The 24,682-nt window shown below is 50.8% G+C and overlaps 1 protein-coding gene across 4 annotated transcripts in view; it reads right to left on the bottom strand.

Moving 5' to 3' along the window:
• EPS8L2 (EPS8 like 2) overlaps positions 1-24,682 on the bottom strand; it is a 47,004-nt gene that overhangs the window by 18,136 nt on the left and 4,186 nt on the right. For all 4 annotated transcript variants that reach the window (XM_048306674.1, XM_048306675.1, XM_048306677.1 and 1 more), the window contains exons 2-3: positions 10,122-10,186; positions 9,004-9,059 (exon numbers count right to left, since the gene is read on the bottom strand). In XM_048306674.1, the coding sequence (XP_048162631.1) occupies positions 9,004-9,059; positions 10,122-10,165 (100 nt within the window). In that variant the 5' untranslated portion in view covers positions 10,166-10,186. The remainder of the gene's footprint in view (positions 1-9,003; positions 9,060-10,121; positions 10,187-24,682) is intronic.

Raw genomic sequence — 24,682 nt, 5'->3', positions numbered from 1 at the left:
TGAGGTTTCCAGTGGGAGGCTAGCACAGGTCTGTGTTCCTATTAGGAAAACAGCCCATGGAGCTGTATCAGTGGTCAGGGCGACAGCTGGTTGTCCTCAGACCCTCTGGGATCCCCTCCGATGCCTTTTCCCCATCCTCCAAGCTCAAAGAAGCTGCACATGTCACAGTCAGGGGAGATCTCAGCATCACCGCTGAGAAAATATTTGGAGAAGTTTTAGGGACTGATCAAAACCTCAGAACTCTGCATAGCCCAGCTTCCCATTGCCTGCACTCCATGAGTGCAAGAGAGCAAAGGCCCCTTTAGCCCTTTATAGCCTTGTTCAGACAGCAGCAAGCCCTGGGACAGGGAGAAACGCAGATGTTTCCCCTCCCTCTGTTGATTTTTCCCAGGGGGAATTTCTGCATTACCTCCAGGAGTCACAGAACTAGAACAAAGTGCCTCTATTTTGTCTCCCGATGTCATCCAAGTGATGTCCCAGAAGCTGCCCAGGGCAAGAAATGGGGTGTTTCTGCATGTTCTGAAATCCCTTCTGTCTCCTTGGCTTCTACCTGGCCCCCACACCCATGGAAACTTTTATTTTTGTGTTTCCTGCTGGCATCTGCAAAGAAGACCACGAGGTCTGGAACCAGACAGGCTTTCTGGGGACAGCGGGGTGTCAAAACACCGAAATCTCCTTCTTTCCTAGCGCTTAGTTTTGATTTAAACACAGGAAGAATTAAAGATCCAGACTGCAGATCACAGAAGAGTCAGGTTTGGGCCACATGTATCCAAGGAGTGTGGGTGCTTTAAAGAAAAAGAGTGGTGTTTGGTGTATATACTCAAAGCAATGTGGTGAAACACTGCAGGGCTTTCCAAGATGCATCATTATTTGTCTTTGATTAAATCTGGCTCTGGCTGGGCTGATCCCAAAATGCTTTTAGGAAGAAATTCTTCCCTGTAAGGGTGGTGAGGCCCTGGCACAGGTTGCCCAGAGCAGCTGTGGCTGCCCCTCCCTGGTAGTGTCCAAGGCCAGGCTGGACTGGACTTGGAGTAACCTGGGATAGTGGAAGGTGTCCCTGTCTGTGGCAGGGGATGGAATGAGATGGGCTTTAAGGTCCCTTCCAACCCAAACCATTCTGGCATTCTGTGAATGATGCTTAGAGCAAGATCTGTGGCTGTTTGACTCCTGGATCAAGGGGGATCCTTTCCTTTGCCCAGGTGAACTCCCTTGGCCAGCCATATACCTCAGAAGGCAGGTCAGCTGTCCTGTGTGGCTCCACCCTGCCCTTCTGCACAGCCTTGTCCCTGACCTGCTGAATTTTGTATGAGTGCATGCTGGCCTGTTAGCAGCAGCAGCAGCAGCTCATTTCCTCTGGCTTCATCTGACACCTCACATCAGGACACTTGGCATTTCTACAGCATCCTGCAACAGGACCTCGGCACCTTCAGGTGTTATCTGACCCCTAACCTGGCCCCAGGATGTGGAGAATTTGCATAATCCCCATGTGATAGATGAGCACTGCAGGAATACAGTGATGATTTCCCCAAATTAGCTCAGACACTCATCTGCATCTCTGTTTATCTCCTGCTGTGACCTTCAGAGTCTGTGGCAGTGGAGGACTCTGGATATAACACATGCAAAGGGCAGGGAGAGCTCCAGGGCTGTGGCACTGGTGCAGCAAACATCCAGAGGTGATAAAACTGGCATGAGCACACAGTGACCACCACTGTCCTTTTTCCCTTTTGTCTGCCAAGAGAACCAAAGAGATGGGAAAACAATACAGCTTTGTCCTGTCCTTTTTGTCTCTGGCAAGGAAAAAACCCAGCTCATAGCATGGGTATCCTGGCAGGTGCTGTTGTGATCCCCTGTGGCCTGAGGAGCAGTCGTGCTGATCCCAGACACTTGCTGTATGAATGGGACGGGGAATCCAGAAACCTTTGAATGCCTTGAGCATAGATAACACGTGGGGCATGCGCAACTTCTGGTAAACTGTCTAATCTCTTGCCTCTCAGGGTCTGGCCCAGTGATCCCTAAGACAATCCTTTGAGGGGAAAAAGCCCTATAAATGGTTCTTTAACAGAATTCACTTCAGTTCTCTCCTAACCAGGTAGCTTTAATCTTGCCTCTCACCCAGAGGCGTGCAATGTATGTTATCTACCACTGTTACCTTACAGCTAAACAGTGCTGTAGGAATGGTGTTTACCACTGGCACCAGTGAGGAAATGGGAAGAGCTGAGACCACTGCGGAGGTACAAGGTGGTACCTGAGGGCTCAAAACAGTGCTGGCCTGAAATCCCAGTGATGATACTAAAATCTTGGCTGGCAGGGAAAGAGTCCTGTTCGGCTTTATGTTAAGGAGCAGAAAGGATGAAAGAGAGCACTAAATGAGGAAAAAAAAGCAGTATCGATGCACATCCTGGAGGGCTGGGGTTATCAGCTTGGTCCAGGAAGCCAAAGCATGTCTTTAGTGCCAAGTTCCCTCCCCATTTCCATGCAAAACCTTATTTTGCAGGGAGCTGGGACGTGGCTGTGAACGCTCCGTTCAGTGAGCACAGGAGATCAACTAGCGGGATAAAACTGCCAGCTTAGAGCTGGGATAATTGGTTAAGATCCCTGGGAATGTTGGAACAGTGCCAAGGACGGCAAGAGCAGGCTTGTCTTTCTCCATGCACGGCTTCTGCCAAGCCAGAGGGGCACAGCACCCCAGTACAATGTGACAGTGGGCCCCTGCCCCGCCTCTGTGCATATCATTCTCTGATTAATTAGTTTCCCCACACAAGATCCCACAGGATCCTACCTGATCCTCCCTGTCCCTCCCCCCATTTGTTTCCAGCTGTTGCTGGGCAGAAGGCACGGCAGAAGATGGGGGGATGTACAGACAAGTACGGAGCAGTCTGTGAGGAATGAGAGGTATTGGATTTGTTTTCCTTGCCAGTGCCATACCAAGGATCTCTCCTCCATTCCCTGAATCACACTGCCGACCTCCCCAGCCTCCACATCCATTACAGCAGCCTAAGGGAAGTCCTGGCAGTGCCTTCTGGAGCTTGCCAGTTCCTTATATAATCTTCACATTATCTATATGTTATCTAGCAGTGCACATGCTGTTTATAGGAACCTGCCAGCGCAGTGTGAGCTGCTCTGTGCCAAATGGCAGATCAGGACCAGCCTCTCAAGGAGAAATGGGGCAGCAAATGCTCTGTGTGCTCATGGCAGCCACAGAAACCTGCCAGGCTGGCTTACAGAGCAGCAGTATGGAATAACCTCCATTCCAGGATCCCTGCATGGGGCCAGATGTGGCAGTTGAACTCAGCATCTGCCAGGTTCCAGCTTCCTCGCCAGGTAGGAGGATGGGATGCTCCAGGTTACCCGTGGCTAATCAAGGATCTGGTTTTGGGCCTTGCACAGACCTGCTGTGCCTGAGCTCCCGACAGGGGAGAATCTGCAGGTCCTGCCTTGCTCCTTCCTTGTTCTCTATGGCCAGCACAGGAAGACCTCCATTTTGGGATATCTTTGCAGATTAGGGAGCATCAAGCTCCCTGGGTTTGCTGTTAGATCCATGGTACTTGCTGACGTGCTGGAACTGGTCTGTACCAGCGCCTGTGGCACTGGGAATGTCTGCCTGGCCAGCTCTCACTCACGGCTGGTGTGTGCGGATGGCTCTGGAAGCTCTTGGAGTGAATGAGCAGCTCTCACTGAGGTGTGAATGGGCTGTGGCAGCAGGGAGCAGCTGCTCTGGGTGTCACACGGCTGAATTCCTGCTTGGCACACTTCATATTTGCCACAGCTCAGCCCCAAGTGCTCACATTCCTGGTTTATTAGCTGAAGACACAACCCACTCTAGGAAAGCAAATAAAAACCTGGCGCAGCTCCTGGGTTGTGCAAGGACTGAGTACATGGAGGAACAGTGTGTGTTTGTGTCCAGTATGTCTGGCGGCACGGTGTCCACCGGGCTGCTTGGAGCAGGATAATCAGGGCATTGAGGAGTTGCAGCTCACTGGTAGAGATGTTCCCTTTCGCCTTTACAACCAGACCTGGAAGAAACCTGCAAATTATTTTTCGCCAAAAAACCCAAAGTGGTGTTTTCTCAACTTCCTGTAGCTGGTAATGACATTTTTGAATGTCAGAACATAGTTAGTAAGATTGGGGGAATCCTGATTTAATTAATTCGCTTTATTTGAGTCTTGAAAAAAATTTGTAATGAAAAGTTCCCCCTTGTTTTTTTGTTGTTATTTTTATGAACTACCACAGCTTTAGCTCCCAAGCTACTTGGGCATATCCAAAACCCCATTTCCATTTAGGAAAAGGTTCCTCTGTGTGAGCTCTGAGCAGTTACTCCATGCAAGGAGAGAACTTGCGCTCAGCAGTTTCAAGGTGGCAAAGAAAAAGGGTCACTGTAGATGCTGAGTGGCATTAGAGGTGGGAGATCCCTCTCCACAGCATCCCTGTCACTAACTGCCTTCCCAAACTCCCGGCCAGCAGCACCTGGAGCAGTGTCTGCTCCTCCCAGTAGCTCCAGTCAGGGCTGAACTGAGCCAATGTGTTCCCTGTCTCACCCACCACTGGGGTTTGATCTGCAGGAACCAACAGGATTGTTGGCTTCCAGTTTTTCTTCCAGCCCTGTTTGCAGTTGGTGTATTAAATGTCCAAGGCGTTGAATAAACGGGTCACCCACACACAGAGTGCCAAGGGGAGCCGGGTAATCTGAAGCTGGAATCTTGGGTGGGAAAGGGGATGTGAAAAAGGGTGCTGGAATGGCACCGAGGGAGCAGTGGGGGAGGACAAGGGAGTTATTCAGGACTGGCAGCAGAGGAGATGAGCAATTAATGGTCTGGGCAAGGAGGCTGGACCTCTGCTGAACCTCAGGCTTTTTCTCCAGTATGATGAAGCCTTTAAAGACATGACAGTGAGTGTCACTGTTCAGATGTTGCCCAAATCCCTGTGGGTTTAGGTATGGACACGGTCCTCTTGACCCAGCAGTGCAGCTGAGCAGACTCGGGTTTAGCCACCGCTCCTGCCAGGGTTGTCTCTTGCAGACAATACCAGTGTGTGTTAAATCCTGCACACATCCTCTCCTAAAGGTTGTGGGGAAGGAACAGTCCCTCTGTGCTCCTGTCAGTAATGGTGTGACAGCCGTGTGGCCTCTAGCTGGAATTGTGAAAAAGCTCATGGTTTGAGCAGGGTGTGGCAGAGCCAGCAGCAGGGAATTACAGACTGGGCACTGTGCTCAGGGCTGGCGGGTCTCATCTCAGAGACCCCTCCATGTGGCTGGGCTGGAAGCCCCATTGGGATACAAGGGAGATCTGTGGAGACCCCCAGGAGTTGGTTCATGATCATTAAACGTAGTTTACTCCTTCTCCATTGGTGTGTTCGGCCTGGCCAGGGCCAAGCAGCTGCCCGTGGCTCAGGGGTGATGCTGGTGCCAGTGCAGCCTCTGCCTGTGGCTCCCCAGGGAGATGATCCCTGTCCAGGGCCACGCCAAGCAGGAAGTGGCTCTTCTCTTTGTGATAGTGTCTCGTGTCCTGTTACAGCGCCGCAGCCTGGCTTGGGTTACGGGTGTGCAGTGTCAAGTGATCGGTGTTAGCACCGCGCTTCTCCAGCCTAACCCATTGCTCCAAAACCCCTTTTCCAGCCCTGTGCCCTATCAAGTCTGGTTCTCTCCCAGAAATGAGTGCATCGAGGATGGGTGGGCAGGCTGGAACCAACTGGCTGTGTCCCTCTTGGCCTGGGGCGCTGGAAGGAGGCTGAGCACCGCAGGGACAGACAGCAGCCAAACAGAAATGAGCTGCTCCACGCCAGTGCCCCATGAGAAATCACTGCCATCATCAAACTGCCCTCAACTTCTCCAGCTACGCTGCCTAATCCATCAGGAGAGCCAGCCAGCGCTGTTTGACAGCCCTGGAAACAGCTGAGGGGAACACCTGCAGAAGTCTACCTGGAGTCACCTCAGAAAGGCGTGGCAGCAGCTTTCCTGCTGTGGGAAGTGCTGTGCAGAAATGCTGCCTGCCAGCCCTTCCTGTGGGTTCTGCTGGAGCCTGGTTTCCCCCCCCGCCACAGGCTTTCATCTGGGCTTGGAACCGACGCCTGTAAGCAGAGAAGCAGCCTAATTATTTATGGTGTGCATTAATATTTATTCAGCTGGTGGCTGTGTAGGGAGAGAGGTGGCAACCTGAGAGGGGCTAGCCATTGCCTGCTGCCAGCTGAGGCAGGACTGCTCCCTGCAGCCACAGACCTCTCCAGAATGTGAAGCTGAATGAATGTGGTGCTGTTTTACTAAGGGGGTAGGAAAGGATGAGTGTTCTGCTCCCATGAGAGCCAGAAAACTCCACCGAGGATGGCAGAGCAGCTGGAAAACACATCCAACTCTGGTAGGGATAGAGCATGGGAGGGTATCTTGACACTTTAAGCCAATTTCGTTGTAGAATTCCCTTTGGTCATCTCTCCACATCCCTCTGTGCTCACCACAGACACTATGGTAGGCAACATATTTGGTGATTAAAGCAATTTCAGCGGGCCAAGTGTGACACCAGAGCCTTCCCCACCCATCAACAGCCATGGGATGAGGCTGTGTCCTGTGAGGACCTTCACACTATGCCCTGGAGCCCCCCAGAGTGGTCCCCCACCTTCATCATCCGGGTGCCTTCCTGTGCACAGCCTGAAGCTGCTGCTGTGTTCCAGCTTCACCATGACAATTTTAAATATCCCTCTTCAGGGTCTCCCCCTGAGGTGGGTTTAATATTCCCAGTGTACCGTCGACTGGCACCCAGTCAGATTAGGCCAGTACTACTGTAGGAAAAGCATCTTTGGAAAGCTAAACCCAAGGCCTTGTTCACCAAGAAATAATATTTAGACACCTGTGAGCATTGGAGTATCTGTGGTCATTACCCAGTGCGCCTTAAATGCAGTGGATGCCTGTGAGCTGGGAATTTGGAAGTCACTGCACTTGCTTCTTGGAGGTCCGGCAGTGTACACAGGCTGAGGGTCCAGCCTGATTGCACTGGAGGAAAATGGAGATATGAAAAGTCTTGTCAGCTCCAAATGTCCTTCAGCAGTGTTGTAATCACATAATCAAGGCCAGCTTGGCTTGGTGGGATTTGTTTCATTATGAAACATAATTCTCCCTGGAATTTTAGTTCTTGCCTGCCCTCTACCCCCAAATGTGCCAGCTCACAGCAGAAATTAATGCTGGGGGAGGAAGGATCCGAGTGGGAAAGGGACCAAGACATTTAAATACTGGTTTATGCGTGCTGAATGTCCTTTACTGAATTAGTGGGTGGGTTTCAAGTGCTGCTAAGCAAAATCCCTCTGGATGTGCTCATGCCAGGGGCTGGGCTGGCCAAGAGCCACTGATTTGTGCAGGGAATGCCTGCAGAGCTCGTTCTGCATTTCAGTGGTGGCAGGGAAATAACAGGCAGCTGCTTTACTCCTCCTGAGGATTTGGCCCAGGGACATCCAGTCCTCATTTCAGGTTTGCTGGAATTTGGTCAGAGAGATCCCAACCCTGATGAATTTGCTTTTGAGGTGTGTTCATGCAAAAAAATGTAGAAGATTAAATTCTGTGCTGAAAAGTGCTTATTTGAAAGCTGTGTTTGTTTCCAAGGCAGTCTGTCAACCTTTACCTGCTCTGGCTTTCATGGCATGGGATTGAGGGGTGCTCCCTGTGCCATGGCACCATTAGATTCCCCCCTAGAACTCTGATGGCACGCATGGGTGCCAGCCTGCAAATCTGCTTGACTTTAACGCCGTTGTGAGCTCCCAGGTTCATTTTTACACATCTCTGTAGGGCTGTTTACCTGGCAACTACAGCCCTCCTGCCCCTGACGGGATGTGCCACAATTTCAGTGCACAGCCAAAGGAATGTGCATTGCCTTGGAGGCAGGAGTTTGTTGCACTAGCAGCCCTCTGTGCACCCAAAATTTCCACACCTCATCCTCTTGCTTTTTTATCATGTGTCTTTCCATCTTCAGAAGCAACTGACACAATTCAAACCCCTGCTTGGCACCTGCCCACCCTGCAGCATCCAGGCCACAAACAGCCCAAATTTCTGCTCTGTCATTATCCCCATGTTTCATTTCTTGGCAGCTAATTGAAGTTAACAACGACTTTGTTTAACACCAAGTACAGCCCCTGCCATCCCGCTTCTCCCCAGGTGAGATTGGTCTCTCTGGACACTGCTCCAGGCCATCCCACACGGATAAACCTCCAGCCAAAACCCTTGGGCAGAGTCACTTCCCAGGGACAAATAAACCACCTTGGCAGTTCATAAGCTGCCCAGCTATGGCAGGGCATCACTGATCAAATAGAAGATCTCCAAGGAGAAGCACACGCAGCCTGTTCCTTCCCAATTAAACATCGACCAGGTAAATCCACAGCTCTCAGGTGGGAGAGCTGGCAGGCTCAGACTCTCCAAAAGCTGCTTGAGTTCCCCCAGACAACCCCCAACTTCTTATCCAAGAAATAACTGAGGGAGGTGATTTCTCACATGATTTATGCTTGCTCTGCCCATCCCAGAGGCCACATTTTCACCTGGGGTACCTGGATCTGCTGAGATCAGGAATAACTGTTATTGATACCTAAATGTGCTCAACCCAAACAAGCTGACTCTCGGACTGTGAAGGAACAGCCATCCTGCCCATTCCCTGCACTTCCAAAGAGCCAAAGGACACAGAATTTTCATAGTTCACTGAGTAGTTAAAAGAGGATAATCATTAACCTGCCGAGGACAGTCTTTCTTTTGTGAGGCCCTTTATCAGGTGATCTTGCTAACAGACCTGGGGAGGATCTGGGTGGGGGAAGCAGCCGTTCTGTTCCCACAAAATCCCAACTGTCCCCAGCGTGGGAGTTGTCAGCACAGATGTGAGGTGTGTTTTTGCTGCCAGGTCAGGCCAGCCTGTTGCATATGGAACCCTGGATTCATGAGGCTTTGGTTGAGTTCCAGCCTAAAGCTCCCCAACGTCCGCATCCAGCTCTCCAGAGGTGCCTTTGCCATGGGAAACTTTGGGTATGTTTGCAGGCACGACTCACCGTACAGGTCCTTTGCGCTCAGCTTGGAGGCTCCGTCGGCTTTGCCCATGCTGCCACTGGAGAAGAAAGAAGGTACAAATCAACCGTCAGCTCTCAAATATTTTTAACATCAGTTTTCACACAGCAGCACTGCAGCTGTCCCAGAGGGACCAGCCCTTCCCTTCCTTGCAAAGCGTTTCCTTGTGGGCCGTGCCAGCGGCTCCCTGTGCAACCCTATCTGCTATCCACACCGCAGGCACATGTCACTGAACCCAGCAGTGGAAACAGGACACGGAGCAGCCCAGCCAGGCCTGTCCCCACTAGAGTTACCTTTGCAGTGTCCCCTGGAAGGGCAGCACTCTGGAGGGGCTGGGTTAAGGACAGCGGCTCCCAGTGTGCCATAAGTGGGGTTGTTACAGGGAGACCTCCATGTTATACCTGAGTCCACCTGAACCTGAGGCAGTGTAAGAGCCAAGGTGATGATCCCTTCTCAATGGACATGTTGGAGATGTGCCCCTTGAAAGCAGGTGCTCGGATATAGAACATATCCCATGTAAGAATGTGAGAGGGTGGAATCGTGTGTAAACAGTTGAATTTTGGAGTGTCAGGTCTCTAAGCACCACATGTAGGGCCACCCCCCATGCCTGGGTTATGGGTAGGAATGAGCAGCCAGGAGATAACGGTGTTGTCTCTGGCAGAGGAGGATCCAAGCGAGATCTGAGGCACTGTGGTCAGGCTGTCCTGCATGGAGCAGTGAGCGCACGGGCGCCCAGGGGCTGCTTTGTGCTCTGTCACCATGTCCCCTGAGGGCAGGCAGTGGTTCAGGTGCTCATAGCCATTGCAGGAAGGAGGGAGAGAGAGAGCTGGTGGCTCTGGCTCCGTTGGGAAGTTGCCATGGGCTGCTGTAGCCCGAGGCTCCTGGTGTCCCTCCTGTGGAGAGGCTCCTGGTGTCCCTCTGCTCTCTCCACCTAACGTGCCATTATCAAACCCCAGTGCACAGGGCAGGTGATGTGTGAAGCAGTCCCAGCTTGTGAGGTGCCCAGGAGGGGTGAAACAAACACCAAGGACTTTGAGGATGAGTGGGACTGCTTAGAGTATCCCCTGGACGGTAGGAAGGATTGGTGCAGGAAGATCCTTACTTTGATGGGCCGGGGTTGCTGCTGAGGGTTCCTTTGTGACTCATGTTGCTTCACAGGCTGGGCAACTGCAGCAGAAGCACAAGAGACAGGGTCAGTGGTTATAGAACAGGCTCTCAGGTGATTTATCCATGTGCACCCTGCCCTCCCTGCCTCCGAGCTGGGGTCTCCAAGCAGATGGAGCAGTCATGTGAGCACAAGGGTGTTTCCTCCCTGCTCTCAGTCACCTCTCACTGCTCTGACCCGGGCTGAAGGTGACACATCCCAGGATGCTTTTTCAAAACCTACTTCCACCCCTCCCTCTTGCCCTTCCATTCCAGGCACACCCCAGCTTCGTGGCTTTTCAGCACATCTTTTTCCAGCAGCACTGTCCTGCCTAGAGTTAAACAGGGACTGAGGTGGCCTTTGCCTTCATGGTCTGTCCCAGCTCCCTGTGCCTCTGTGCTTGTGGCTGTGTGTCCCAAGTCATTTTTCATGCCTAGAGTGCTGTTAGCTTCTGTTATGTGGTAATTTTAAGCTCTACACCAGCTGTGAAAGCATCTTTACAAGGGGACAGCCCACATAAAGAAAAATGTGATAACTGAATGCTGCTCCACTGGCAGCACAAGGATGAAGGAAAATGTACTGTGGTGTCTGAGTGGTTAGTGAAAGGTAGCCAGGATCAGCACTGATTTTTTTTCCTCCTCTTACCAATGAGAATTAGAATGTGGGAGGAGATGTGAGAGAGATCCAGGGACTGCTCTGACAGCAGAACTGCAAGGGAAAAGAAACAAAACCAGCAAACAGGGTATAATAAGATCTCAGGGAATGATTTGTTTTGGTATCCAAGCTCTTCACCTGTGCTCCATGTGTGAGCTCAAGGGAAGCCAAGGCGAAGTCCTAAAGTTTTTTTAAGTCTCTTTTGGAAAGTTCAGGGGCACTTCTGTGCCTGGGTCAGACCCTGCTCGCCTCATGATAAGGTTGTCAGAATTCAGAGGTTTGGCTTAGAAATACTCATTGCTGGCCTAAAGGAAGAAATTCCTCAGTGTCCTCAGTGGGATTTCCTGCAAGGGAACCACTGAGTGTGCTTGGCGTGTGCCAAGGTCTGCCATGACAGCCATGGGCAGGCCGTGGAACTTCCTCCAAGGGTTTGTCTTCACTGAATCTAGGCTGAAGTGTGTGTAATCCCCAGAGAATACTTTGGAGTCATCCCTGACACCTGGGATTTCCCCTCTGGAGGCTGACTGTGTGCTGCAGGGTTTGTTGTATCGTCAGCAGAGCTGCCCTAGATTCCTTACATATCCGTTTTTATTCCTCGTATTGGAACATTTGTGGTATTTTGCTCTGTGTGTTTCACCCTGAGGTGAGGGCAGAGACAGTTCTCTCACTGATCTTATCAGAACTGTCAGTGGGATGTCAGAGGGATGCACTTATGGGGATGCAGGTGAAGTACCTGGCTGTACACAGACTGCATGGAGAACCCCAGCAGGTTTTGGGCTCAGCCTTACAACTTCCAGCCTGTTTTCTGTCACAGTAACACACTCAGCATGGAGACACTGACAGAAAGGACTCTCAAGTGCATTTTAGTAGCTAGTATGTTAAATTCACCCTTTTTTGTCTCTCTTGTGGTCGATACTGAAATCCCTATGCACACCTATAAGAGGTATAAATCCATATCCACATTAGAATAGAAACTTGGTGGGTTTGCCAGCACCTCAGAGTGTAATAAAACCCATCGCTGGTGCCCAAGCTTGGGTACCTGTGAATTTTTCCTCTGGTAATAGCTGTCTGCTGGTTTCCTTTTACAGTCCTCAAACTGTTCCTATCTCCTGGATCTCTTTGTGCATTAGCATAAGATACCTGGAAAAGAGAACTGGGGCTTTTAAAAACCCCACTCTGCTCTGTTTACTGTGCACCACCCAATCACTTGAGTCCCACAGCTGATGACAGCTGGGAGTGTTTCTGCATATTAGTGTCATATTCTCACCCCCTTTCTCTCACTGCCCCAGGGCCATGTCCTAATGTACTGAAATCCAGGTTATTCCAGCAGGAATGTGTCACCAGGTTTGGCCTGTGGAGCTCAGACCTGCTCCCAGCCCCAGCTGTGAAACACTAGGAGGAACCAGGGATCCAGCTGAGGTCACTCTGGTTTTTATTTCTCCTTCCCAAGCTGTGTCCGAAAAATAAACCTCTGGGATCTGCTCTGTGAGGAGCCCATCTGGTGCAACCCAAGGTGGCTGACAGAGGTGCAGACTCCATGGCGGTGGCAGAGGAGTCTGGCTTCGTGGGCGAAGCAGGACCAGCCCTGAATTCTTCATCTCGTGGTGGTTAATAAAATACTGATGGGATCAGCTGGGGTCCCCAAAGAATAAGATAACCTGGAAGGCTGTCCTCTCTTCCAGGGTGCCTGTGTCCCAAAGAGGCCATGAAACTGGAAGCAGTGCATACACCTGCCAAGTCAGCAGGTCCTTATCATGCTGGGCTCCCTTTTCTTTGTTTATTCCTTCTATTTTCCTATTTGCCCTTTGCTCGGCTCTCCCCGCTGCGTTCCGGCCGGGGCTGTGTTTGGCCTTGTGCTGGTGACAGCGAGGGCATGGTGTGGTGCTGGCCAAGTGAAACCAAGATGGAGCCTCATGCCAAAGCTTTTAATTCAGCCTCAATTGCCTGATATTAATTGAATCCGAACTGGAAGATTGCAAGGGGGAAGGGCACATTTCTAAGGGGTTGGAGACTTTCTAATTAATCTGCTAAATCAAGAGACAGCTGGGCTTGTGAAAGGTGAAGGAGGGCTAAGAGCACTTCACCTGAAATGTGGACAGAGCCGAAGACATGAGATGAAGCTGTGGGCTGGCCTTCCCTAGGTTCTCTCTCCCCTTGGGAACATCCTTAAGAGCTCCCACAGTCTGCAGCCTCAGCCAGATGTTGTCTTCTCCCTGCCCTGATTAGAGGGTTCTCAGCTCCCTCTTATCTCCCAGCAAGTGTGGCTGCTGCCTCCTCCTTCTGCAGCGGGATGAGCATAAGGAGGGAGACGAGACGCAAATGTCACCACACAGTGTGTGGCTGTGCAGGTGTCGCTTTTGACTCAGCCTAATCAAAGCCAATTTCAAGACCATCACCTGCCCCTTTGCTGGTGCAGGGCACTGGCTCTGCATGGGTCACCAAGCAAGGCAGCTAAGCCTTGCACATGTGTATGGTGTGGAATGGGACAGGGACTCCAGGAGCTACAGCAGGCTCAAATTCTGTCCACTGCTGCTGGAGCAGCTGCAGGGAAGCTAAACTGCATGGCTAAAGCCTGGTACCTTGATCTGGCCCAGGCCAGGAGGTCCCAGAGGGACTTAGGAAGGCCAGCACAAATCAGTGCTGAAGGCCATGAAGGTGGGTGAAGATATGTTGTACTTTAAAGCACAGGAAATCCCACTCCCTAACTTTCTAGCCAGTCTTATCCTTGGAGGTCAGATATCCTCCCGAAGACACACGGAGCCATGACAGGAGCCTGGCATTGTCTGCACCACATTTCTATACTTTAATAGCAAATGGAAGCTGGCCATGCATTGTTTTGGCTTTCTCTGAGTCTCTTTGAAGAGGGAACTGTGACATAGATCCCTCTTCTCCAAGGGTGGAGAAGCACTTTGTGAAGGGAAAGAGTAACATCTCTTCTCCTCTCTGGGCTGATCTCGGCTATTGTTGTATTTTGGTTTTGTTAGGTATAGTTCTCCCTTATCTGCTGTGGTCAGACTTCTTATAGGGCATGGAAAGGACATGAAAAATTCTGGATTTGGCTAAAGATTGGACAGCTTGCAAATGTGAAATACTAGTGGGGTTTTTAGGGCTATTATTATTATCATCACTGTTAATAACAGCAGCATCTGGTGTTTGTGGTTTTTTCTCTTCATGAGAAAGACCTTTAAGACTCAGACTGGGTTCGTTGGTATCAGAGAATATTAGGATGTGATTGTAGCAGCAGGGACTTACGCTGGTCAAAACAGAACAGTTTTTGCTGGAACAGAAGAAAAATATGGCAAAACCCCCAAAAACCTTAAGCTAAGTGACCTAGGAGTAAAAACAAGTTTTTCCAAGCATGTTCTAACCCATTTCTAACAGACCTTGTCTGTGTTTCCATCAGTCATCCCACCGAAATCTGTCTGGGGCAACAGGACTTCCGAATTGCCCATCAGCCATGGTGAAGGGACTCTCTGCACCAAGAGGTGAAGGCGCTTGGGCGCTGGTGAGATCCCTGGGATGGAAACGCTCCCAGGGGTCCTGCCCGGAGTGAGGGGTCCAGTGTAACCCTGCTGTCTGTGCGTGTATCCTGCGCCAGGGGGATGGGCCAGGCAGAAATGCTGGGTTGGCAGCAGCCTTGGGGAGTAACATAAAGCGTCAGGGAGAAACATGAGCTGGCCGCCACACGATGTTATCTCTTAGACTTCCCAGGCCCACAAAGTGCCGTCTGTTAGGGCTGCTGGATGTTTTCCTATGGGAATGTCAGTCTGGAGAAAGCTGTTTGATGGGCTGTGCTGCAAAGCTTGGGCTGTTTGGACTCACAGGAGAGCAAAGGGAGCACAGGCACTGTGGTGTGCGTATCCTGCACTGTTCCTGCTCCAGACAGCTCCCCCAGCCCCTGGGAGTATCCCACCAGCTCCCACAATCCATCCTACCCTCTCTGATGGTATGGAAGGAGCTGGCAGGTAGGGAAGGCCACAATCTCACATCAATCCACAAACAAAACAGCTTTCGGGCATTAGTGAGGCACTGGGATATGTATGCTCAGGGCTCCTCATGAGGCATCAAGAGTCCTAAATTCACACAAACTGGTTTAGATCTCTCAATGCGGTTGTGAGAGGGACCCTGTGAGCCTGTGGTTGACTTGAGAACTTCACATGGGTCTCTGGTCTCCCAGTCCAGCCTCCTGGAACCACCCTTCTCCTGCTTTTAGTTGCTTTTCTGAACCTGCCCGTAAGGATGGCTTCAGGGCTCACCAGGAGAAACTCAGGGTCTCTGCCAGGAACATGCACTCATAAAAAAAAATAATATTTGGGTTAGTCAGAAAGCATCAGGAAATGCAAAGCCAGAGCAGAGAGGCTGACAGCCAAACAGAGGAGGAACAGGTTGTTGTTTCTCCATGGAGAAGCAAGCCAGGATCTTGTCCCATCCAAAATTTCCAAAAATTTGCAAAATCAGGCCTTGGTTGACCAAGTCAGAACCTCACCACTCTGTTTTAATGGTGATGATTCCTGCTTCGGAAAGGGGAACACATCCAGATGACACCGCCTGGAGAGTCTGGTGGCCATAGGAGTCCCCATTGTTATCTGTGGTGTTTGAGATGCCTTCACAACACCCCAAGTCTGGGAAAGTGGCAAGTCCTCTAGTTTTTTCCTTCTTCCACCCTTTCAAGTTATCTTTACAGTGGCAGACCTACTCAGGATCATGGATCCCTTTGGAAAGACATAAGCCTATGGAAGAGGGGCGTGTGTGTGTGGAGCTCTGGGGTGTGCGTGGCACGTGCCGTGTTCCAGCAGAGGCAGTCCCCAGGTACAACCTGCCAGGTGTCTGGAGGAAACACTCCCTGTTCTGCACATCAAATTGTTCACATTGTGGAGATTCTCCGGAAGACGAGCACCTGGATAAATATAACCCAGCCCAACAGGTCTGGGCAGAGAGGAACCAAGTATTCTTCAGGCTGCACGGCAGAAGTGGCAGCAGCTCTTTTGGACTGAGGCATCTCAGACCTACAGCCACCCCCATACCAGCTTTGGTGGACCCTGGCCCGCCTTTGAATCCCATCTGGATTTACTGTTGGTCTCCAAGGGGCTGAAATGGAGCCTTGGGAGCTCAGAAACACAAACTGGCACTACAGAGCAAAAGTGCCAATATTTACAGATTCCTGATGGGAGATTCATGAACTACCTAGAGAGGGAATGTGTCCATGGTGATCCGCAGACAGACCTTAATTTAGGTCCCAGTCTGGAGTCCAGCAGCACTGGAGGCCCTTGGTGCCCACAGGCTGGAGTGGGAAAGGAAAGATCTGAACCTAAAATGAGGAGCTTTTATATTCCTGCCAGAAAATAAAACCTTCCTCCCAGAACTACAACCAAAAGCAAGTCTAGACAGCACCCTGCTCTATAAATACCCAGGGAAAATGCACGAATAGCCACAGTCTCCAAGATCTTGGGAAAAAACTGGAAGCTGGCTCCAGTACCCCTCCGAAAGACTTGTTTGCAGAGTCCTGGTGCCGAGTCTCAGCTCCTGGATTTACATTTTTCCTCTCTGTTGGAGGAATTCTGCAGAAGCTGGATGGAAGGAAAACAGGGAGCAGGTTTGGACTTGCTGTGTGTCTTGCCAGGGGTTCCAAGGTGAGCATTATCTATGCTTGGGCTGCAGTTTAGAAAGCTGGGGAGCCAGGCCCAGGAACAGCGCATTAAATATTAATGGATGCTTTTGGAAAGGTGGAGGGAGACGGATGAGCATCCTTACATAAAAGCTTATTAAACGGTTTAAATTAAAAGACCGCAGTTCAAAACTACCCAACTGGTAGAAAGTGTCATGTGAGTCACTTGTACTCCCCAGGAAGAAAAACCAGCATTATGTGTTTCCTTGGCTTCCTGGGAAGAGAGGAGTGTTGTGTGGAATTTTGTAGCTTTTTCCCTCTGTCCTGTTTTTGTTTTGTGCCCACACCTTCTGTGAGCTAATCCTGTCCTTAGCACCACCCAGCTTCTGGGAGGTGGGAGCCAAGGAGCTGTGGGAGGCCGGAGCTGGCCGTGGGACTGTCTGGGCAGGATGCAAGGGAAGGGCTGAATGGCTCCAGTGCTGCCAGGACCTGTGAGTGTAGCATGCCTGGTATCCAAAAAGTTTGCTGAAGAAAGCACTGGTGGTTGTCATGCTGAAGGTTTCTCTGCCCTGCATCCTTATTCACCCCACAACCCCCAAAAACTATCCCCTTTTCCCAGCCTGGTGCTGTACTCTGGGCACTGGATCACCAGCAGCAAGGGGTTTAAAGCTGTGATTTTTAAACATGGGAAGGATTTCACACTATTGATGAAAGGGAAGCTTTTTCTTTGCTCTGTGTAAAAATCAGGACTCAGAGATCAGGCCAGTAAAAATAGGGAGTGACTCTGCCTGTGTGTGTCATATTCCAGAGCAGGACAGATAACGGCTGAGCCCAGACTGGAGCAGGGCATTGAATTGCCTCTGTGTTCAGGCAAAACACCAAAATCCTGAAACGGGCTGTGTGCTCGTGTCCCTGGCTGCAGGCACCAGCTCCCACAGCTGTTCCTCACGTGCACCTCCTGTAGAGCTGGAATATTTCTCTGATGGCTTTTCCAAGCTTGAAGGCATTTGTGGAACAGCTGGGAGACTCGGTGAAAGGCTGGCACCAATGATGGTTGTGGACTGCCCATCCCTGGAAGTGTCCAGGGCCAGGTTGGACGGGGCTTGGAGCAACCTGGTCTAAGGGAAGGTGTCCCTGCCCATGGCAGGGGGTGAGTTGGATGGTCCTTACGGTCCCTTCCAACCCAAACCATCCCAGATTCTGTGAGGATGAGCTAAAGCTGGGATGGAGTTGTGAGGGTTCCCGTTGCGTCCCTGCTGCTTCCCGCAGTAATGTCATAGTTCTGATGGAGAGAAGCACAGCAGAGTGGTGTTTGTCATGCTCGGATTTCAAGGAACAAAGCTCAGGGCTGGAAGGTGGTACTGTGTTTATGCAAAGCACCCACAGCAAAACTGTTTCTTTCAGAAGCTTCAAAGCTGCCTGGTCCAACAGGGACCATGCTGATATCCCCTGGGTGGTCCTGGTTTGTCTGGTGGGGATCAGTCATTTCTCACCAGGTGTGGGTGTGCAGGTAGGGGACAGATTGGCTTCGCTGTTTGACCTAATCATTCGAGTGTCTTAATTTTCATTAAATGATTGCTGTAACGTGTAAGTACACGGCACCCTCCTCGCATCAATCCTGTGCAATCCCTACGAGCCAGCCTCAGCATTCCTGCTTCCTTACCTCTAACAGGACAGCTGTAAAACCTAACAGATGCATTTGGCAGGCAAATTCATTTTCCACAGTAATTCCCAACCTTTAGCCCCAGGTGGAGCATGATACACCTGACCATCCTTGCCTGGCTACTGCCAGCCCAAACTGGGCTGAAATGCATCAAGCAAAGCTGGGGGATGTGGCTGGTCCCTCACCCCCTCGGGAGGAGCAGAGGGAGTCTTGTTTGTCAGTGCACTCCCCCATGCTGACTGGTTCATGAGCAAGACAGAGCTGCTGAGATCCAAGGGACCTTTCCACCACCTCCTCCTAAAGGAAGGGCATTTTTGGTCACTCCCTGAAATGCTGATTCACTTCCCTGGCAGAAATTCAGGCATGTAGCAGGGCAGTTGGTGTGCCAAGAGCTTTTTCTCCAGCAGAGAAAAGCTGTTATTAGGCTGAGAGCCACTTTGGGGCCACGCTTAGCTTCAGTTTGTCTCCAGCAATGTCAGCTCAAAGTCTCTGGGGTTAGATGAGGATTGGTAAATCTGCACCAAGTAATTGGTCAATCTGAACTAAAAATCCTTCTCTGCCTGTGTAGGAAGGTCACAGCATCCTATCTTTCCTCAAAGAAAGGGAGAGGGCTGCAACCCATCTCCCTCTGCCTATACCAGTGAGGAGCTATTCCACTCTGCTCCTGTTCCAAATCTCTGCCCACAGCAGTAGGGGCTTGGGGCCTGGGAAGCATCAGCAATTTTTATTTCCTGTTGTAAAACTCACCCCAGGCTTTTTGATGGGAGGGTGGGGCAGAAGATTTAAGGCAGGAGATTCATCTCTTTAAAATCCCAGTTGATATTTAAGGCTTTCCCAGCCTTTTTAAGCTAATCATGACAACAGTCATTGCCATCTCTTCCCATCCTATTTTGTGCTTCCTACTCATATCCTGTCCGGGTATTTTTGGCCATTTGTAACAATTCATTTGAGCTAAAACTTGGCACATGGGAACTCAGCTCTGAGTGTCACTGCAGGAAAACAGCCTGACACCAGTTTAACCAGCTCAGTGGTGGCTCCCAGAGATGTGGCAGGGCTCAGATCAGATTTTGGTCTGACAACATCACTTGAGCTTTTTGAGTAGTAGTCTAATGTAGCTATTTCCTTCTGTGGTTGGTATTTTCATATATATTATCATGGTAGATAAAATTATAAATGGAAAAATGGTGATCTATCCCTTACCAGTCACCTCTGAAAGGCAGAAATGGGGGTTCATCCAAAGGAACTTTTGCTGCCCATCATTGATTCATTTTGCATGCAAAATGCTGAGATTTCTGGATTTTCACAGAGTCCTTATAGGAACCACAATATTCATTGCTGGTACAAAACATGTTCTGCTTCAAAATACTCAACCCAACCAGCTGAAGGATTCTGGGGTCAGAAGACAAGATGTACAGTCACAGGAAATCACTGGGTTGATTTCCAGTGTTTGGGCTTTCAGTGAAGCTGTGGATGAGACCACAGGAGGGTTTTGCAGCCGGAACATCCAGTTACCCAGTGACCAGAACAGTCCCAGGAGAGATCATTCCAAAACCAAAATAAACCCCATTCCCTTTGCCCTTTGTTTTGTATAGAATAGAAGGATGTGTGAGGCTGGGTTTATCAAAATAATTCAAATGGCAGTTTCTAATCTTGCGGTGCAGAAATGTTTTAACAATCTTGCCACAAAAAAAAAATTAATCTCTTGCGAGGGCGAGGAGGAAAAAGCACACAATTGGTCCCTGCAGAGGCTGGGATGGGAGTCTGAGCTGGCCTAGGAGGAGCCAGACTGATTCCAGGGCTGGGAAGGGGAGAGAAGAGTTTCCTGCAGCGCCTTAAAGAGGAAAGGCTTCCTTGGCCACTCCTGTGTGCCCACAGGGTCTTTGGTGCAGAGATTTCCAGTCCCAAAAGGCTAAAGCTGTGCAGGGCACATGAAGAGAGGGTTTCTGCTGTGGGAATCACAGCACTGTGGAACAGGTTTGCCCAGAGAGGTTGTGCCATCTCATTCTTGGAGATTTTCAAGAACAGCAGGAGTGAACTGTGCAGCCTGTTCTGATTTCAGAGCTGACCCTGCTTCAGGTTGGACTGGAGACCTCCTGAGGTCCCTTGTGGCCCAGATAACCTTGCAATCCTGAGAGGAGAGGGGGAAAGGAGCAATAAAGCCCTTTTATGCCAGGTGGGCAAGGTGTGTGTGGAAGGATCAGGGCTGTTGGCACGCAGTGGGTCCAACACAGGCCACGTGGATGCTCGAGCAGCCAAAGGGGAGCCAGGTGGTGCTTACCGTGACCTGGGGTTTAAAACACTGAACTCTCCTTGCTGGTCTGACTGTCATTAGGGTCTGATCCTTAAATGAGCCACAGGTTTATGGGTCCCCTCTGGAGCAGAGAAAATTGTCAGAAGCAGAATTGTGCCTAAGCATGCACACTGGAGAACCTGGCATATTCTGGGAAGGTCATTCTGAAGGAAGGGGCAGGCAGCCCTGAGAGCACAGGAATACCTGTGGTTTGGGAAGGATAAAGGGCTGTTCCTGGTGCTCCCCAGCCAGGTGTTCCTGAATCCTGCCCCAGGGGCCTGCTGCTGAGCTCATGGATGCTCAGGGATATCATGAGCTACCCAAATGCTCCTTTAGCTTGAGTTGTTGGGACAGGATTCCTAGAGAAGAACCTGCGTGCCCATCACCCACGTGGCGCTGGATTGGAGCACGGCCTCTCTGAGCAGCATCCTGGCAGCCACAGGCAGCTGGCAAGGGCGGATCGTGTCGGAGGCAGCTCCGGGAAAATACCAGGGACTGCCAAGGATGGTGGCAGCTCAGATCTCCCCTGCAACTTTCTCCTGCTTCACATCGTCCTTCTCACCTGACTGTTTGCTCACCAGGTGTTGGCAGGCAGGGAGCAGGAGTGTCTTGAGGCTCGTGCCAAGTGTGAAGCAGATGTTCTGGGACCTGTCTGGTTTAGTTTGCACGTGGCTGTGGCAGGGCTTTGGCTGCCTGGCTGGTTTCAGGCCTCCCTTCCTGGGCTGTGACTAAACCTGTACAACGTTTCCTTCTGCTGAGCAGTCACTGAGGCCGGAGCTCCTCTCCTCCCTTCCATCCTCCCCTTGGCTCAGAGGAACCAGGGACAGCTGCCTGGATGTGGGGTGGTCCATCGCCTCTCCCATCACCTGCCCTCAGTTCTGCTTGGTAGCAGGTTGGGGCACACATGGCTGCAGCACTCATGGATACCTGGAGGAGAAGCCAGGAACAGGACAGGAGCACGGGACGCCTCTCTGCAAATTTTCCCAGCCCCCAGCAATGGGAGTGAAGAGCTCCTGGTACCCTTTTCCATCCCTGAATTTCTCCAGCTTTTGGCCAAGCTGTGTAAACCTTAGACATCCTGAATGGCCTGTGGCAAGATGCTCTGTGCTCGGCTCTGCAGGGTGTTCTCAGCCACCTCCTTTTGTTTATGCTGCACTCGCCAGCTGCTGGTTTCATAGGATGCCCCCCAGCTCTGTCAGCAGGAAGCAGCTGTTCCCTCATTCCCTGTCTCTGTGCCATAGGCTGTAGCACAGATCTCAAGGAGAGCAGCACCTCAGTGTCCCTCTCCCATGCTGAAGAACACTGGAAGTTTCATGGCTGAAGTAACAGACATAGGGGCTGTTCCTGGTTTGTTTTTAAGCCTGGAGCAGATGCAGCAGTGGCAAGAGGTGCTTCCTTGTCAAGAGATTGCTCAGGCAGCCGATGGCCCAGCCACACCTTGGGTGTTACCTGCTGGTTCTGGCAGAGGCCAGCTATGAGCACAGCTCTGGTACATTTGCTCTCAATTTATCCTGTTGAACCTGCTCCTGCCTCGCTCCGTGCAGCAGCTTCTCTGACAGAGGCGCAGCTTTTCTGCCTTTCTTTTAGCTGCTAAAACTTTTATCAACTTATTTTCCAAGCAGCAGCAACTCACAGCACACCTGACAGTCTTGGAGTTATCCCTGAGAGCCTTTCATGCCACTTTCACACTCCTGCCCTGCACCTTCTATTGCAAAAAAAAAAGGTGGAAAAATCCAACCCAATATTTTCCTTGTGTTTTGACTATGGCTTGAATGCCAGGTTGGAGTGGGCATGTGCCTGGATGCTGGACTAGAGCCTTCCTTCACCAGTTGGGTTCCCTGCTATGGAAACTCTGCAGGGGCAGCTGGAGATTCTCTTCGGGAATCATGGAAACACAGAATAAATAGATAGAATCACAGAATCAGCCCTTTGACTTCAATGGATCAAACTGTCATTTCCATGGCCCAGATGTACCACTCCCCTCCCACAGTTTGGCAGGGTTTCTGTTCTCCTGAGCTGGAAAAAGAGGTGAATCAGGAATCCACCTGCCTGCATGCCCAGGTCCCAAAGCCATCAGGAGATCAGGCAGAGATGCTGGCGTGCAGGTGCCTGGTGGTACAAGACTCCTTCCCCCACCAGCCTGACGGACGGGACTCTCTTCTCGTGGGGAACAGGATCAAGCCTGTTAAAGTCCACATAACTCAAATGAGAGGATTTGTTTGGGTGCAGTCTGGGATACCCTCTCCATCACAGAAATCCTGCCTGTGTCACATATCAAGGGGCAGTCCCTTTTGTGGTCAGTGTACCTGGACTGAGGAGCCAACCCTACTACCTAACCTTACCTCCACACCTGCACAGTCTGCCTGGGTACATGTTATTCCTCTTCCTTTTTCAAGGGCTTTTGAAAGTCCCGTATCTCAGCCCAGAAGCAATGCTGGGAGCACCAAGTACCGAAAGCAGGACGAACTGCCTGGCTGGGTGAAAGTCAGAGTTACAGGTTAACTCGCGGGAATGGCCACAAACAAGGCCATTCGCTTCTGCCCCAGAGGAAGACATTAATATCTTCCCAGAGAAAAGAGGTTTTAATTAGTGCTCCCTTCTGCATAGAGCCTGGCACTCCTCCTCTGTCTCCTCAGCTGAACACAGCTATAATTAAGAGGCAGTAGTGTCAGGAATGAGAGTAGGCTCCAGCCTATGATTTATTAAGGGATATCGTGGGTGCAATTACCTTTCTCTCTTCTCCTCTCCCTGGTGTTTTTATGAAGTGAATTTACTGATGAAATTATTATCTCAGGCTCAGGCAAATGGACACCTCTGTGTTTATCTCAGCACCAACAGCGAAGGCACTCTTTTGCCTCCATACAGTCACCACTGAAAGCCTCAAATGTGACTTATCATAATGTCATAAATGGATTGGTTTGGGTTGGAAAAAGTTCCATTTCCCTGTCATGAACAGGGACCTGCCCTGTCCCTGCTTTCCACTATCCCAGGTTGCTCCAAGCCCCGTCCAGCCTGGCCTTGAACACTCCCAAGGATGGGGCAGCCACAGCTTCTCTGGGCAACCTGTGCCAGGGCCTCAGCACCCTCACAGGGAAGAATTTCTTCCCAATATTTAATGTAAAGCCACCCTCCTTCAGCTTAAGGCCATTTCTCCTTGTCCCGTCACTCCATGCCCTTGTGCATGGAGAAGTTTGGAGGACTTGGAGGAGTCTGTGTCCACAGAGTCAGGTTCTGGCTGGCAGCAGCAGTGGGACAAGGAGTGACCCAAGGGAGTCCTGATGGTGGCAGTGAGGAGTACGTGACTGACTAGGACAAGCCACTGGCATTTCCACAGCAGTGAGGTGGGTCAGGTTTGGGATTCATTTTGTATTTGCCAGTGAGGGAACCTGGGGCTGCCCATGATTTTAGGTGTCAGCTCTGGTTCCAGCAGCCAACACCTGTAAGGCATGAAGAGATTCTCAGCTCCCAGCTGGTTCCCACTTCTGTCCGTCTTGAGAGAGAGGGAAGTTAGGTGTAAACAGTCTGGGGGAGGGTAGTGTTGACTCAGCCTGATCCTAATCGCCATCCCACCAGCAGCACTATTTCACTTTCTGAATCAGCTGTGGTGCCTGAACTTTGCTTTATTGCCATTTGGATGGGCTGCACTTTACCTTTGTAGGATATAAATCTGGACACGTTGAGACTGATAAGACAGAAGAAGAAAAAATGAAAAAGGAAGCAGGAAGGACTAAACTTGAATTCGAATTATGAAAAGCTTCTGGGGGTCAGTGCCCCAACCAGAAACCAAAAATAGGAAAGAATTTTTTGTCCCATTCCAAGGCAGTGCTGAAAGACCCCAGCTCACAAATGTGGAGTGTTCCTGTTCCATCAGCCATGGAAAGATCTGCCTTCACCTGGGGCAAGGCTGGGTTGTAGGATCATGAGCCGTGAGGGCTCATTTGTGCCACACCTGCCCATCATGACAGCCAAGGCTGTTGCAAAATCCTATCCCATCACCCTGAGGGTGCTCAGCTCCTCCATTCCAGCTGAAATTGCTGCTAGAAGCTGTGGTAGTGTCCAGGGAGTGGGAAAGAAGAGGTAAATAGGTGGGCTAATGCCTCTACAGGTGAAACCCCAAGTGTGGACTGGATGGGGGAAATGCACCCCTGGCTCTGGAGATGAGGATTTCTCGCATTTGAGATGTGTTTGCCTGTCTCAGCAGGACAAGGAGAGCCTTCGTGGGAGATGCTGGTGAGAGGGGTTGATTTGGGCCCTGCTCTGAAGGCAGGGATGGATGTAAGGGCACAGAGCATCCCAAGCAGGGTCTA

Source organism: Corvus hawaiiensis, chromosome 6, assembly GCF_020740725.1.
Source record: "Corvus hawaiiensis isolate bCorHaw1 chromosome 6, bCorHaw1.pri.cur, whole genome shotgun sequence".
Taxonomy (NCBI): Eukaryota; Metazoa; Chordata; class Aves; order Passeriformes; family Corvidae; genus Corvus; species Corvus hawaiiensis.
This window is presented reverse-complemented; position numbering and strand designations above follow the sequence as displayed.